The 13,612-nt window shown below is 53.3% G+C and overlaps 1 protein-coding gene across 7 annotated transcripts in view; it reads left to right on the forward strand.

Annotated features, from left to right (window-relative positions):
* Window positions 1-13,612, forward strand: part of PSD2 (pleckstrin and Sec7 domain containing 2) — a 147,386-nt gene that overhangs the window by 82,268 nt on the left and 51,506 nt on the right. For all 7 annotated transcript variants that reach the window (XR_010380379.1, XM_064484346.1, XM_064484342.1 and 4 more), the window contains one exon: window positions 12,217-12,641. Coding sequence is in view for 6 of the 7 variants with exons in the window: in XM_064484346.1 (XP_064340416.1) it covers window positions 12,268-12,641 (374 nt within the window). In the remaining variant the exon portion in view is untranslated. The remainder of the gene's footprint in view (window positions 1-12,216; window positions 12,642-13,612) is intronic.

Below are 13,612 nucleotides of genomic sequence, written 5' to 3' on the forward strand. Positions count from 1 at the left end.
GGACCCCGGGTATTGAGTGTGCGGCCTGCTGGCAGCCACCTTTACCACGGAGCAGCTTTGACGATTTATTTCTGTTTCCAGTTTCCCAACTTTGACAGCCCGGCTTAGCGGCCAGGCCTCAGCGGCTCTGAGGTCTGCTGCTGGAGCAGGGCTTGCATGGGGGGCGTGGCAGGCAGCAGGCAAGGCCAGGAGGCACATAATGGCTGTGGCAGCCGCACGGAGGGAGGGGTCCTTGGAGTCGCTGCTTGGGTTGGGGTGGGACAGGGAGTCCAGATGTGGGGACCACCCTGCCCAGCTGGTCCCCTCCTAGGAAGAGGTATTCCGACTCTTGCTGTCTCTGGAAGATCTGGGAGCACCCTGAGTCAGAACCCGGGGCATTGTCTCTGCACAGGCCCAGGGGACCACTGCCTCAGCCCATCCCTTCATCTTAGGGCCATCTTGGGGGGCCCTGGCAGAAAACTGGGGGCAGAAGCACCAGCCATAATGGAAATGGTTCTAAGATTCCTGGCAGGCTCAGGATAAGCCAGACTAAACTTAATGGGTGGGTGAATGGGGAGTGGTGAGAGGGTTCAGGGTTTTGGCCAAGGCAGATGGGTAGCCTGGGTCTGAGAAGAGGCATTTTGATTTTTTTGGGGTGCTCCAGGCCCTTCTTCCAGACCCTGGAAACAAGAGCTACGTATTGGGGGATACTCAGGCAGCTAGAGAGAGAGTGGGTAAGGGGCATTGGGACCACCTCCAAGCCCACTCCCTGGCTCTGGGCAGATATAGTCATTCTTCCACCTGCTTCCTTGGGAGGTTAGGAGTCCTTCCTTCCAGAGAAGCAACAAGTTCTATGACCTGTGATCTCTGAATCAGTAAAATGGGCTGGCTGCCCTCCCTTACCCACCTCCCATCTCTGGAAGAGAGATCTTCCCTCTTAAGAGCCTCTGTCCCCCAGCATATAGTGAGAGGCAGTGGCTTTTGAATGGGGCTATTGGAGTTTGGTCCTGGTGGAAACATGGCACAACCCCAGGTTGTGGCCTGAACCAGAGGATTCCCTGACATTGGGATGACTATGTGGGTGGTGGCCCACCTAAACGTAAAAGGATGCCTGGAATGTCCTTGGAAGGCTTTCCCTAGTTGGTGCCTTTTGCAGGGGCTGAAGCCTCAGTGCTTGGTGATTAGTACCTTGTAGTCCCAGGAGTGCTGTGTGCCAGACACGAGGTTTCCCTCTTGCTGCTTGTCCTGGTCTGACAGCTATGGGGTGTGTGCTCTCCTGGCTAATCTGACCCTCAGTGTTTCCTGAAGAGGGGAAGCCAAGTTAGCTGGAAAGAAGGACTTGCTGTTCTTGGCAGGACTGAGAGAGGAGTGGGGGGCCATTAACTTGCCTAGCTTCCATGTGTCATGCACTGCCACTGTGCTAAGTACTCATACACGCAAAAGCCTTTAGAAGGAGGTACACCCATTATTTCCATTTTGTGGAGGAGGATTCTGAGGCTCAGGGAAAAGTTGCTTGTTCAGAGTCACCTAGTTAGTAAGTAGCAGACTAAGGATTTGCATCTGGGCAGAACTGTCTGAAGCTTGGACCTATGTCCCCAGTCTCGTTCTGTTTTTCTTGCAAGTGCAAGTTAGGATGGAGGTGGGACTGAGCACTTTTTCATCTGGAGCAAGGGGATGAACTTGGGGAAACTGGGGCACTAAGTGGGGGTCTTCTAAGGGAGCTGGGATTGAGGCATTCCCATTCCGGACGTCAGCTGCAGGAGAACGACACTACCTCTCGCAACAGACGATGCTCTAGACATTCTTTGCCAGATGGTCTTTTCCAGGAAAATCTGTTTTGAGCGGCATCTTATGTCTGGGGCTCCATATTTAGCCTGGCTCCTCACACGGGAGGATACACTCAGGCTGTCACCCCCCAAGGAGTGTTTTGGTGGGCTGGGCCAGACCCAGCTCCTTGCCACGGCTCAGGCAGAGGTGGCACAGCCCTCTCCTCTGACTCCTGCTCCGTCAAGCCGGGCCCTGAGCTCCCCTCTTTAGTGTCTCCCTCCACTCCTTTCCTTCCCCTCTTTAACTTTTGTTTTGTCAAATCTGATCACCTGATTGTATAACAAACACCCACCTATATACCCTTCACCTAGAGACCTAGATTTGCCAGTTGTTGACATTTTGCCCACATTTGTTTCTCTCTCTCTCTCTGAAACTTTTGAAAGTTGCAGATTTAATAGCATTTCAGCTCTAAATACTTGAGCATGGATTTCCTGAAAAAAGGACGTTTTTCTACATGATGACTATACTGCTAATCATACCCAATAAGTTTAATGATACAATCTAATCTCATATGTAATCCATATTCAAATCTCTCTAGTTGTCCCTGTAATGTCCTTTATAGCTTAAAATTTTTTTTTTGATCAAGGATCACACATTACAGTTATGTCTCTTTAGTCGCCTTTAATCTGGAAGAATCCCCTGCTTTTTTTTTTTTTTTTTTTGCTTTGATGTCTTTTATGACATTGTCAATTTTAAAGAGCCCTGGTCAGTTATTCATGTTGAATGGCCCACATTGTGAATTTGTCTTATTGCTTCCACATGAGTTGATTCAGGTTAAACATTTTTGGGTGAGACTGTCCCATAGGTGATGTCGCATCCTTCTCATTGCCTCCCATCAGGAGGCACATGTCATTAGCTTGTCCTATAATAGGTGGTGCTAAGTTAGGTCACTTGGCTAAGGAGTCCCTTTGTTTCAATCCCATCTCTCCCTCTTCCTTACCTCCAGAAGCTTCATCCACGCAGCAGGTCAGCAAAACTTCAGACCATGCGCTGGAGAAGGGTGATTAAGCAGAACACTGATGGGCCTTCAAGGAGTTCACAGCCCAAGGGGTGGGGGTGGGGGTGAGCCCCAACTCAGGGCAGGTGCTGTCAGAGGAGGAAGAGGCCCTGAGACAGCAGTGAGGGGCACAAGGTGCAGGGAGAGTGGAGGGAGTTGGGGGCAAGACAGGAAGAAAGGGGGTGGGGCCCGGACCACAGTTGGCCTAGAATGTGGGCTGACAGCTGGCCATTTCCCCAAGGGCACCGAGAGCTAATGAAGGGTTTTAAAGAGGGAAGTGATGAGGAGATGTGAATGTTGGAAAAAGTGCTCTGAGGAGGATGGTGTGGACTGGCAGGGCCAGTGTGGTGAAAAAGAGACCTGTCAGGCGGCCATGACGTGGTCCAGCACAAGACGCTGGTGCACCGGATTCCAGGCTGCTGCGAATGGTGCGCAGGGAATGCACGGGGTGGGGGTGGAGTTGGCGGTGTGGTGACCCTGCTGGGACTGGAGTGTGGAAGGTGGGGAGCAGAGAGAAGGGATGCAGTAAGGAGAGACTTAGAGGGCAGAATGACAGGCACTGGTGTTGAGCCAGTAGTGGGGAGAGCTGTCATGCAATGGCTTGGGGAGGATGGTGGAGAATGCAGTTTTGAGTATGTGAGGTCTAAGATACTTTCTAGATCAAAGAACAGTGTGTGGGAAGCTCATTTCCCCAGGTCTTGGTGAACACCTGTGGCCACCCTCTCAGAAGCTCATTTTGGGATGAGGGCAGAGGGAGGGCTACACACAACCCACAGCCAGGAGCAGATGGTGGGCTTTTGGCACCAGCAGGGGAGGGACTTTGAACAGGGGCACGGGCCGGCCCAGAGGCAGCTGCCACTAGAAGAGTCAGGATAATCTCTTGCTTGCAGATCCCCCAACTCCCTTACCTCATTTTGCTTCTTGATACTGGCTTGGCAAAACCCCAACCCTGGTTAGTCCAATGCCTGGTCTCCTCTACCTGGGCAACTGAGTGGGGCTGAGAAAAACCACTGCCCTGACTGGTCTCACTTTAAGTTTGAAACCGTGAATTCCAGGAGGGTCCTTATTGCTGTCCTGCAGTCCCACATGGGTCCCAAGTCCATCCCGTCTCCTCTACTTGATGACTATTTCGTCCTTTCTTTTCTCCCTTCAACCTTAGCCCCACCCTCACCTTCTGCAATCCTCTCTCACTGCTGATGACGTTGCTTCCTACTTCTTTGAGAAACTAGAAGACTCAGAGCTTCCTCAGACTCCCAGTGCTACGTTCACCCATGCACTAGCATCTGTACCCACTGTTCTGCCATCCCCTGTCACTGTGGGTGAAGTGTCCCTGCTCCTGGTTTAGGCCACCCTTCTACTTGTTCAATAGATCCGTGTGCAGTAGAGGGGGAACCTATAATGCAGGGGGGGCACACTGCTCCAGCACATGGCCCCGCCTGCACTGTAGGTTCCCCCTCCACTGGATCATTCCATCAGCAGCTATCTTGCTGTTTGTTTCTCCTACCTTAAAAGATGCCTCTCATTTTCTCCAGCCAGCTACCATGTGTCTCTGTGCTCCCCTTTATAGCAAAACTCCCCAGAAGTGTTGTCTAGACTCATTGTCCCATGTCCTCTCCTCCCACTTGATCCCGCTCCAGTTGGACTGGTACCCGCTTCCACACCACTGATTGCTCTTCTCAAGGTCACCAGTGATCTCCATGCTGCGGCACCCAATGGCCAGTTCTCAGTCCTCATCTGCAGCATTTGACACATTCAATCTCTCCCTCTTCCTTCAAATACATTCCTTGACCTGTAGGACACCCATTCTCCTGTTTTTATCTGACCTTGTGGGTGCTCCTTCTCAGTTTCCTTCTCCCTCCCTCCACCCCCATGATATTGGAGTGCCTGGGCCTCAGCCTTTGTGTGGCTGCTCTTCCTCACCTGCATTCAGTCCTGTGCTGATCTCACCCAGTCCTGTGGCTTTAAGCACCACCTACATGCTGCCAGCTCCCAAATTTATGTCCCAAATCTATGTCCCAAATCTTGACTTCTCTCCTGAGCTCCCATAGCCCACTCAGCATCTCGACTGCCATGTCTACTGGACACCTGAAACTCAACTTGTCCAAAGCTGAGCTCCTTTCTTCCTGATCTTCCTTCTCAAGCGTGCTCCACCCAGTCTTCCCCATCTTTCTGGGTGCTCAGGGTCCAAAAGCTGGTGTCATTCCTGACTCCTCTCTCTCCTGTCCCATGTACTGTTCATCAAGGGGTGAGGCTTTCATCAGCCCCTAGGTCCCCCATCAGTGGGCTGTGGCTGAATAGGAGGGCCAGTTTCAAAGATGAGGACAGGGAGGCGATAGTGGAATGGCCTGGGACAGACCCTTTCACACCAGTCAGCCCCAAGGAGACCACAACCTTTGTCAGACCCTGTGCTGAAGTCCTAAAGGAGAGACAGGAGAGGACAGGGGAAGAAGAGGGAGGGAGGGGAAGAGGGGACTCAGCAAGGGAGGGGTTAAGTGGAGCTACAAATCAAGGGGTTGGGTAGAGGGTGGGGAGGAAGTTCACAGGGCAGGAGACAGAGAGGAAGAGGGGGCGTGGACAGAGAATGTGAGGATCTAAAGAGTGTGGGATAAGTGAAAAGTGGTCAGGGAGAAGGGAGGGTGAAACTTCTTGATTCATCTCTCCTGGCTGTTAAACCAGACTAGGTGGAGGCTGCTCAGAGTTCTAGCCCCTCTCTTTTGCTCCCATGCAGGCTTTTTAAATGGTGGCAGGACTGGTTGGGAGGACTTACCCTTGGTCAGTCCATTGTAACTCTTGGGGTTCAACTCAATCTGTAGGCTCATGGGTCAAATGTGGCTAAAGCAGAGTGAGGCCCAGGTACCAGCTAAAGTTCCAGGAAGCCAGGCAGCAGCCACTTAACCAGAACAGCCCAGTCCTTTGTGGTCCCAGATTAACTGAGGGCTTACCCTGCAGGGAAGTTGGCTGGGGGTAGAGTTGCCAGCTATAAAGGTGATTTGGGGTTTGACAGCAGACATTGTGAATTTCATCAGTGTTGAGGGCTTTCCAAACCAGCATGCAGATGTATGCAAATACTAAGCAAATGAAGGTGCCAAGTGGCTGGAGGGTGGGGAGTGAAGTAAGCTAGGAGATGTCAAAGAATGACTTTTACAGAGCTGGGCCTAGCCCTGCCACCCCCTGAAAGTCCTAGCAGGCAGTGGGGCACATTCAGATAAGATGCAAATGTGTACCCAGCCCCAGGAGCCCCTGCCTGCCTGACCATGAGAAAGGAGGCCTTCCATACCCCACAACCCAAGGCAAAGCTGTTTCCCCAGAGCCAAGCTGAGAGGAAAAAAGTGGAGTGGTTCTGGGCTGACTCCTGATTAATCCCAGACTGACATCATCTGAGAGATGGGTGCTCATTAAGGGAAGCCCAGACCCCTGGCTCCTGCTCTGCACCTGGCTCTTGTACCTTGCAATGGAAAGCTAGGAGGGAGCCTGGCCTTGGCTGAAAGTATTAGTGGGGCCAGTACTATATGGTGTCACCTGCCTCAGGAAAGGGTGGGCACCCTCTCTGGCCCACCCTCCTGGTCCCCACAGGGGCCTTTCTCCTGTCTCTCCCATCAGGCTGGGCCTCTGGAGCTGCTGCCTCAGAACGTGCTCTGACAGGCTGCCCAGGACAAATGTCTGCTGGGGCCCACTGCGTGTCCTGTGCTGCTCCCTGTGCGTTTCATCCCTAGTGTGGGCAGCTAGCCCACTCCCCTGCAGACCTGAGAGATGGTTCTGGGAAAACAGTAGCCGCCACCCTTCCCTGAGCACTTGAGCCCAACTCTGAGCTAAGCATCACACCCAGGCCATCTCCTTTGTCCTCCCTGCGGGGATAGTTAGCACTCTCCATTTTGTTGAGGCTCAGAGAGGTGGGCAGCTTGCCTGAGGTCACACAGCTTGTGGGGTCTGAAGCCAGGTCTTTCTGACTGCACGGTAAGGGCGCTGACCTGCTGTCCTGGACTGTCCCATCTGAGGCACTTGCTGCTGCACAAGGTGGTCCAAGCTGGGAAGACCAAGTGGGTAGAGGGATTAGGGTCACTTTGGGAAATGGTGGCAGGGAAGTTCCCAAAGCTCCTGGGTAGACATCCCCTCCATATTACCCTGGGTACCTCCCTGCCCTGGGCAGATGGGACATTGAGGAGGCGCATGCCCAGACTGATCTGTGCCTAGAGTGTGCTCAGAGCTCTGGGATGACAGGAAGGTCCTGACTCCAGACTCCTTGGCTGGTAGAGGTTCCAGGGACCCCGTGGAGGGATCTTCCTGTCAACTCCCTGTTGCTCATGCTGTCAGTGGCTCAGCGGGTTTCTGTGCAGGCCTGGAGTGCACAGGCCTGGGCCCCGTGAATGGTGTGGGGCACAGCTGGCCAAGGTCTGTTCTGAGCACTTACAACACACCAGCCCTTTCCACTGATGGTCTCATTTAACTGTCCATGTGTGTACACACTTACGAGTTTGTGTGTGTGAAGATCCCAGCCCATGTTCTACCTGGGTGAGCAAGGGAGTTAAATAGTGTGGTAGAAGTTTTGGAGAAGAGCAGTGAGACTAAAAGGGGTGTTCAGGGTATGTTCCCAGAGGGCAGAAAATAGGTCTGAGAATGACAGTTTCCAGCTTCTCAGTTTTCTTTCTTTTCTTTTTTTTTTTTTTTTTTTGCAAGTAACCTTCATGAAACTCTTTGTGTATACAGTGCCAGAGGTGGAAGGTCTTTGGGGATTGTCCAGGCTGGGGTTAATGCCCAGGTCCTGTGGATGTGCTTTAGGGGTCCATGAACCTTTCAAAAAATACTCAAAATGTTGTGCAAGTCTGTCTGGGGCAAGATCCAGAGCTCTGTCAGATGCTCAGAGAGGTCTCTTAGATTTTGCCTGTCCTGGGTAGTGCTCCGTGCCACGGGCCCCCTACCCTAGCTCTGCCTCTGTGCCCCCATTTCCACCAAGTGGGCCTGTACTCCCCCATTTCTTCCTAAACCCACAAGCTGCCTGATGCCACTGGGTGAGGCTGTGGTCATTGTGGGTGCCAGTCTTCCCCACCCCCACCCTAGCCTGAAGCACCAGGTTGTCCCTTTCCTGCCCCTAGTTTCTCCCAAAGCAGAATGGTTTCAACCCCAGGTGCCCAGTAATATAGGTCTAGCCACCCTGAACCTTGCCCCTAGGCCTGTAGGCTCCCCATCTCCATCTCACCACCCTGGGCACCTGCGTCCATGCATCTGTTCTGTCTTACAGAACTTGTCGGGCCCTCCAGCCCTTTCCTTGAGCTTCCCACAGTCCCTGGTTTGGATCCCAGCAAAGAAGCCACTTTATGAGGTTATTCCTATGACAGTCTAGTGTCATTCCAAGCAGAAGCCAGTTTTGTCACTTTCCAACTTTGTGACCATGAGCATGGTCCTCAACCTCTCTTAGCCTCTGCCTACAATGGGGATGATGATATTCTCCAGGTTATCATTCACCAAACATGTAAAAAGTATGCACTGTTTGCCAGACACTGCTAGGCTCTGGGGGAGATAGCAGTGAACGTGACAGAGTCCCCACCCTCACTGAACTTACATCCTAATGAGGGAGTTGGGCAGAAAATAAAGAAATAAATAGAAAAGGGAGTTTCAGGTCTGCTAAATGATGCTGAGCAGACATGATGCTCTGTGAAAGAGTATGAAAGAGTTCTGGGTAGTCAGAGAGGGCCTCTCTGAGGAGGCAGCATTGGAGTTGAGCCCTGAGTGACAGAAGAGGCAGTCATTTAAAGAGCTAGGGAAAGAGCATTCTAGGCCAAGAGTACAGCTGGTGCAAAGGCCCTGAGGTGGGAATGAGCTCAGGGAGCAGAAAGAAGGCCAGTGTGGCTGCTGGAATGGGGGATGGAGCAAGGGCAGTGAACCAGCTCAGGCAGAATCTTTTTAGGCCATGCTGAGAAGGCCAGATTCTAATTGAAGAGTTATGGGAGCTGATGGAGGGTTACTAGTGAGGAAGAGGTGTGAAGTAATTTGTGTTCTCATAACTCACTCCAGCTGCCATGGGGAGAGTAGGGAGGGGGATAGGGTTGTTGCAGGAGCAGCTGAGACCCAGAAAGTGGCCAGCTTGGCATTCAGCTCTGGCCCAGCAGGGGTTCCATTACCACCATGGGCCCCATCTTGGTTGGTGCTGAAAAAGAGGTCATCTCAAGGGCAGTCACAGGAGCCCTTGCCTGGAGCGGGGCCTGGTTCAGGCTGAGAGAGGATGCAGGGGATCCAGCCACTGCCAGCCTGTCACTTGCAGTCATCTCCTTGGCATGGGTGCTCTGTGGCCCAGCTCCCCTGCTCCCCTGCTCTTGCCGGCAGGTTGGCAGTGGGCACAGTCACTGCTTGGGTAGACTTTTCTGGTTGAGGATATGAGACCTTGATCTTGTGGATGATCTGACAGAGGGCCTAGGAAACTGGGGGCTTGCCCTGTACCTCCAGCCCATTGAGGTGCAGAAGGAGGCTACTCCTAACTCTAGAGTCAGCTACTCACTATGTGACCTCAGACAAAGACTTCCTTGGTTCTGTGCCTCAGTCCTCCTCGTATATCAGATGTGGTATTAGAAGTGTGCCATACCTGCTTTCTTCCTGACCTCTGTAGTGAGTTTGTTCTTCCTTGGATTTTAGCTCTCTCAGCATTCATGACCCTAAGTTCTCCTACCAGCCCTGGGAGGGATGGTGGTGACGTCCCCATTCTGCAGAGGGGTTCACAAAGGCCAGAAGGGACAATGATGAGTCTCAGGGCATATGGTGATTCAGAGTGAGGAGCTGGGGCACTGTTTCACACCTCTGCCCTGAAGCCTTCACTTTATACACCCTTTCCTTGGGCTCAGCAAGAGAAAAGGGTCCTGGCTCAGCTATTTCTGGGCTTAGCTGGCCCTCACCCCAGGCAGGGACTCCGGGCCACTGCCCAAAGTGGAGCTCAATGCTGCTCCTTGTTTGCCCACCCTGAGAAGCTGAGGACACAGCCCAGTGCCCAGTGTTGGCAGAACCTCCATCTTGTTCCCAGTTGCAGAAGGACATGGCAGGGCAGGTAGGGCTGGAGCCAGCCTGAGGCAGCTGCTGGAAGCTGGGGGGTGATGTAGGAGGCCTCCCAAGGGGTCCTTAAGTTGTCCATAACCCTGGCTTTGGGGCTGATGTAGACTGAGAACGAGGTGAAGCATCTTACGTTCTCAAATCTCAGGCTTCACTGGGAGCTCAGGCAGAGTCCTGGCTAAAGGGCTCAGCCTCCGTGCATGGGTGTGGGCGCTTGAGGCGTCCTGGTAGAATTGGGCTGAAGCCCTGTGCCCCGGATCCAAAGCTCACCTAGGCCCGTGGGCTACAAAGCAAAACAGAACTAGAACTCAGGCAGCAGGCCAGAAGGCCCACTCTCCTCCTCCTTCCTTTCTGAGTGCTCCCCGCACCCCCAAGGAGTCTCAGCTGAGGAGATGACCTCCTGTTCTCCCTCCTCTGAGTACACAACCTGAGAGAACAGATTGAAATAGCAACTGCAGCAGCAGGGATTTAGGGCAGACCAGAAAGTGTCCCTCACTCTGTGCCGAGCCCCTAGGGGTTCCTGGTGTCCTAGGATCCGGGCCCAGATATTCTAGGGCCTGGCCCTTCAGATTTTTTTTTTTTTTTAATCTGTGGAAGTTTTTGTTTTGCTTTTTCTTTTTTCTCTTTCTTTTTTCTTTTCCTTTTTTTAGAGTTAAATCTTATGCTCATGCAGTCTTCAGAACTCTGGGAGGTGGCGCTCAGGGTGGGTGGGTGGGGCCCCAGATCCCTGTGGGTCCCGCTTGTTGTCTTCCACTCCATGTTTGAAAACCAAGGGGGAAATGAATCTTAAGTGGTAGTGTGGTGACAGAGCTCCCTCCAAGGGCCTGAAGCCCTCAGAGAAGTAGACTCACCTTTCTCTCCAAGCTCATCTCTAAGCGGGAAGTTTTTCTTAGAGTCTAACCCAGTTTTTCCCAAACTAGCCTGATGATAAGAATTACAGATTACTATACCCATTCCCCGTAGACTCTGGTTCAGGAGGTATGAGGGAGGGCCCATAATCTATATTCTAATAATTCCCTCAGGTGACACCTAAGACCAGGCGAGTACAGAAGTGTGGGCCTCACCTGAATCCCCGTTGCTGTGCATGCAGCTTGTTCTGCTGCAGCCTAGAAGGCTGACCAGCCCCTCTCCTCCCTAGCCTCTCCTGAACCCCTGCACTCCTCCAGAGGAGAGCGGGGCTGCTGGGGGGAGCTGAGGCCCAAGGAAGGGAGGAAAGAAGTTCTTTGGAGGGACTGGTCTGTGTCCTTGGTGACAGAGGGTGCTGGGAGTGAGGTGGGGTGAAAATGGCCTAGACTGGGTGGGGTCAGGAGCAGAGAGGGCTGAGTGGGGAGCCAGGACACAGCCCATCACATCTCCCCTCCCACCTGAGATTGGGCAGGAAGCCTCTGGGGAACTGAGCTGGTTCTGATCTGTTTTAAAAAGGGGAGGGGTGGAGATGGCAGGTTAAATGGGTCTCCTCATTTTACAGAGAAGAAACAGACCCTGAGCAGGGCAGAGGGGAGTGGGGCTGGCCTGGGTGGGGCAGTGAGGAGTCCCAACCTGGATCTACATGGGTTACATGGTGAGTTGGGCAGAGCATGGTTGACTCCCCTTCCAGTGCTCTCCTGTGAGAACTTCATGGCAGCCTCCTCACGAGTCCCTCCTCAAGGCTTGGTGAGCTCCGGGGCCAGGTGTTGAGGGGAACCGCAGGCCCCCTCCTCCTTCCTCTTCGCACAGCCAGGGCTTTGGGTGCTGAGCAGTGGAGGCAGCCCCGCTCCCCGCGAGTCTCCCTGGTGGTGCCGCACCCTCCCAGCACCCTGGACAGTGCCTCACTCTGGACCTCTGGTTGGCTGCCTCAGGGCCTCACTTTGGTTTCTCTGGGGTGGCTTCTGTTTTGATAAAGCTGCACTTCTGTTGACTTCCTTGCCTCCTGTCTTAAATCTCCCTCTAAAGGTAGCCCCCAGTCCAGTTCTCTGCATTCACCACTTGTCTGGCTCCTGGAGCCAGAGCAAGAGAACATGGAAAGAGGCAAGGTGGCTGGCTACTTGTCAGCCTGGGATTTTGTCCCCTTCACTCACCAGCAGGAGAGGAAGGGGTCTTGGAGGAGTCCTGGACCCTTCCCTAGTCCCTCCCGACCTGGATCTTCCTCAGGAGATTTTGATGAATTCTGGAGATACACAACAGGGATACAGAAGAGGTAACAGGGAAGGCAGAGGGTCAGGGGAGAGGTGAGTGGGGCTGGCCTGAGCACAGCAGTGAGGAGTCCACAACCTGAACCCAGACACCAGCAGGGAGGTCCTGAGAAGATTATCTAAGCCATCCTCTTGCCCTCATGCAGGCTGCCTGGTGCTGGTCCTGCTGGGCTTTGGACCCCTGTCTGATCCACCCCTTTATCTCTCCAGGTCTAGGGGCTAACCAAGAGCAGCCAGCACAGGGTAGAAGCAGTAGCTGCCATGGATGAGGAAAAGCTTCCGTCTGTGCTGCCTGGGGAAGATGGTGCCGCCTGGGACCTCAGCCTGGAGCCTGAGAAGGAGCCTCTGGTCCAGAATGGAATGGCATCCAGTGAAGACCTGAGCAGCAGCCACAGCAGCCAGGGGCACGAGATACAGGGCACTCTGGCAGACACTGAGGAGCATACAAAGGGCCTAGACATGGCCCTCCACGGCCTCAGCCTTGGCCTTTCCCTCACCAATGGCCTAGCCCTGGAGTCAGACTCAAGCATTCTGGAAGATTCTGCAGAGTCCAGGCCCTGGAGGGCTGGTGGGCTGGTAGAGGGGGATGATGCCTCCAGAAGCCTCTGTCCAGATTCTGAGGACTCTCAGCTGGGGTAAGTGGGTGTCTCGGGATGGGGCTCACCACATTTGTTCCAATGCTGCATGGCCTGGGCCTAGCCACTTAGCCTCTTTGGTTCTTGTTTTCTCTTCCATAAAATGGGAATTTTATGTCCCTGTTTTGGGAAGATAGAGCCATAAGAGAGATTTCAAAGGCCAGTAGGCCTGTTGTGTGCCCACCTTCAGCGCCCCCAAACCATCATGGGCTGTTTCTATGTGGGGTTGGAGGGCCGCACTCCCTCTATTAGAGAGAGTGGCCATTGGAGTTCCAAAATGCCTTGATGTGGGAGGTCAGCTGGTCCATCCCTCTGCTTCCTGGAGATGAGAATCTGCCAATTCTGCAACTGACCCCAAGAGAGGAGGCTTTGTGGATTAATCTCTGTTGGCTACTCCTCTCTGAGTGCCATTCAGGAGTTTGACCAAGAACTCCTACTTGTTGGAGTGAGTCCTCCTTGCTGGAATTAACAACCCCATTTTTATTATTCAAAGCTGGAGGTGGAGAGGCCCGGCATCTTAGAGGTACCAGTTAGACAAGGAGGGTAGGGATGAAGCAGGAGAATGTCTAGAAGCCCCCAGGGTGGGCTGAGAAAAGAAAGTGAATAGAAGTCTTAGTGTTCACTGCTGGATAGGCAAAGGTGCAGGAGGTGTGAGAGTATGTGTGCTGAGGGCATGCAGGTGTGTGCCTGGCCCGTGCATCTGGGGTGTGCATTTGGGTCTCTATGTGGATGTGTAGGGTTGAGTGCCTAGGTCTCTGAGGACAGGAGTGTGAGTATGTGGGTTCATATGTACCAGGTGTGCCATGGCCTTAAATAAGAGGGTTTCCATTTGAGCAGGGCCTAGTGGGGTGTGGGCAGGGGGCTGGGGCTTCATGGAGCACACTATTTGTATTTAGGTGGCATATTTTTGGAGGATGGCTGAAGGTGGGGGCAGATGGAAGTTTTGAGATTGGACTGATGGTCTTCAAGCC

The sequence above is a fragment of the Camelus dromedarius genome, chromosome 3, assembly GCF_036321535.1.
Source record: "Camelus dromedarius isolate mCamDro1 chromosome 3, mCamDro1.pat, whole genome shotgun sequence".
Classification (NCBI taxonomy): domain Eukaryota; kingdom Metazoa; phylum Chordata; class Mammalia; order Artiodactyla; family Camelidae; genus Camelus; species Camelus dromedarius.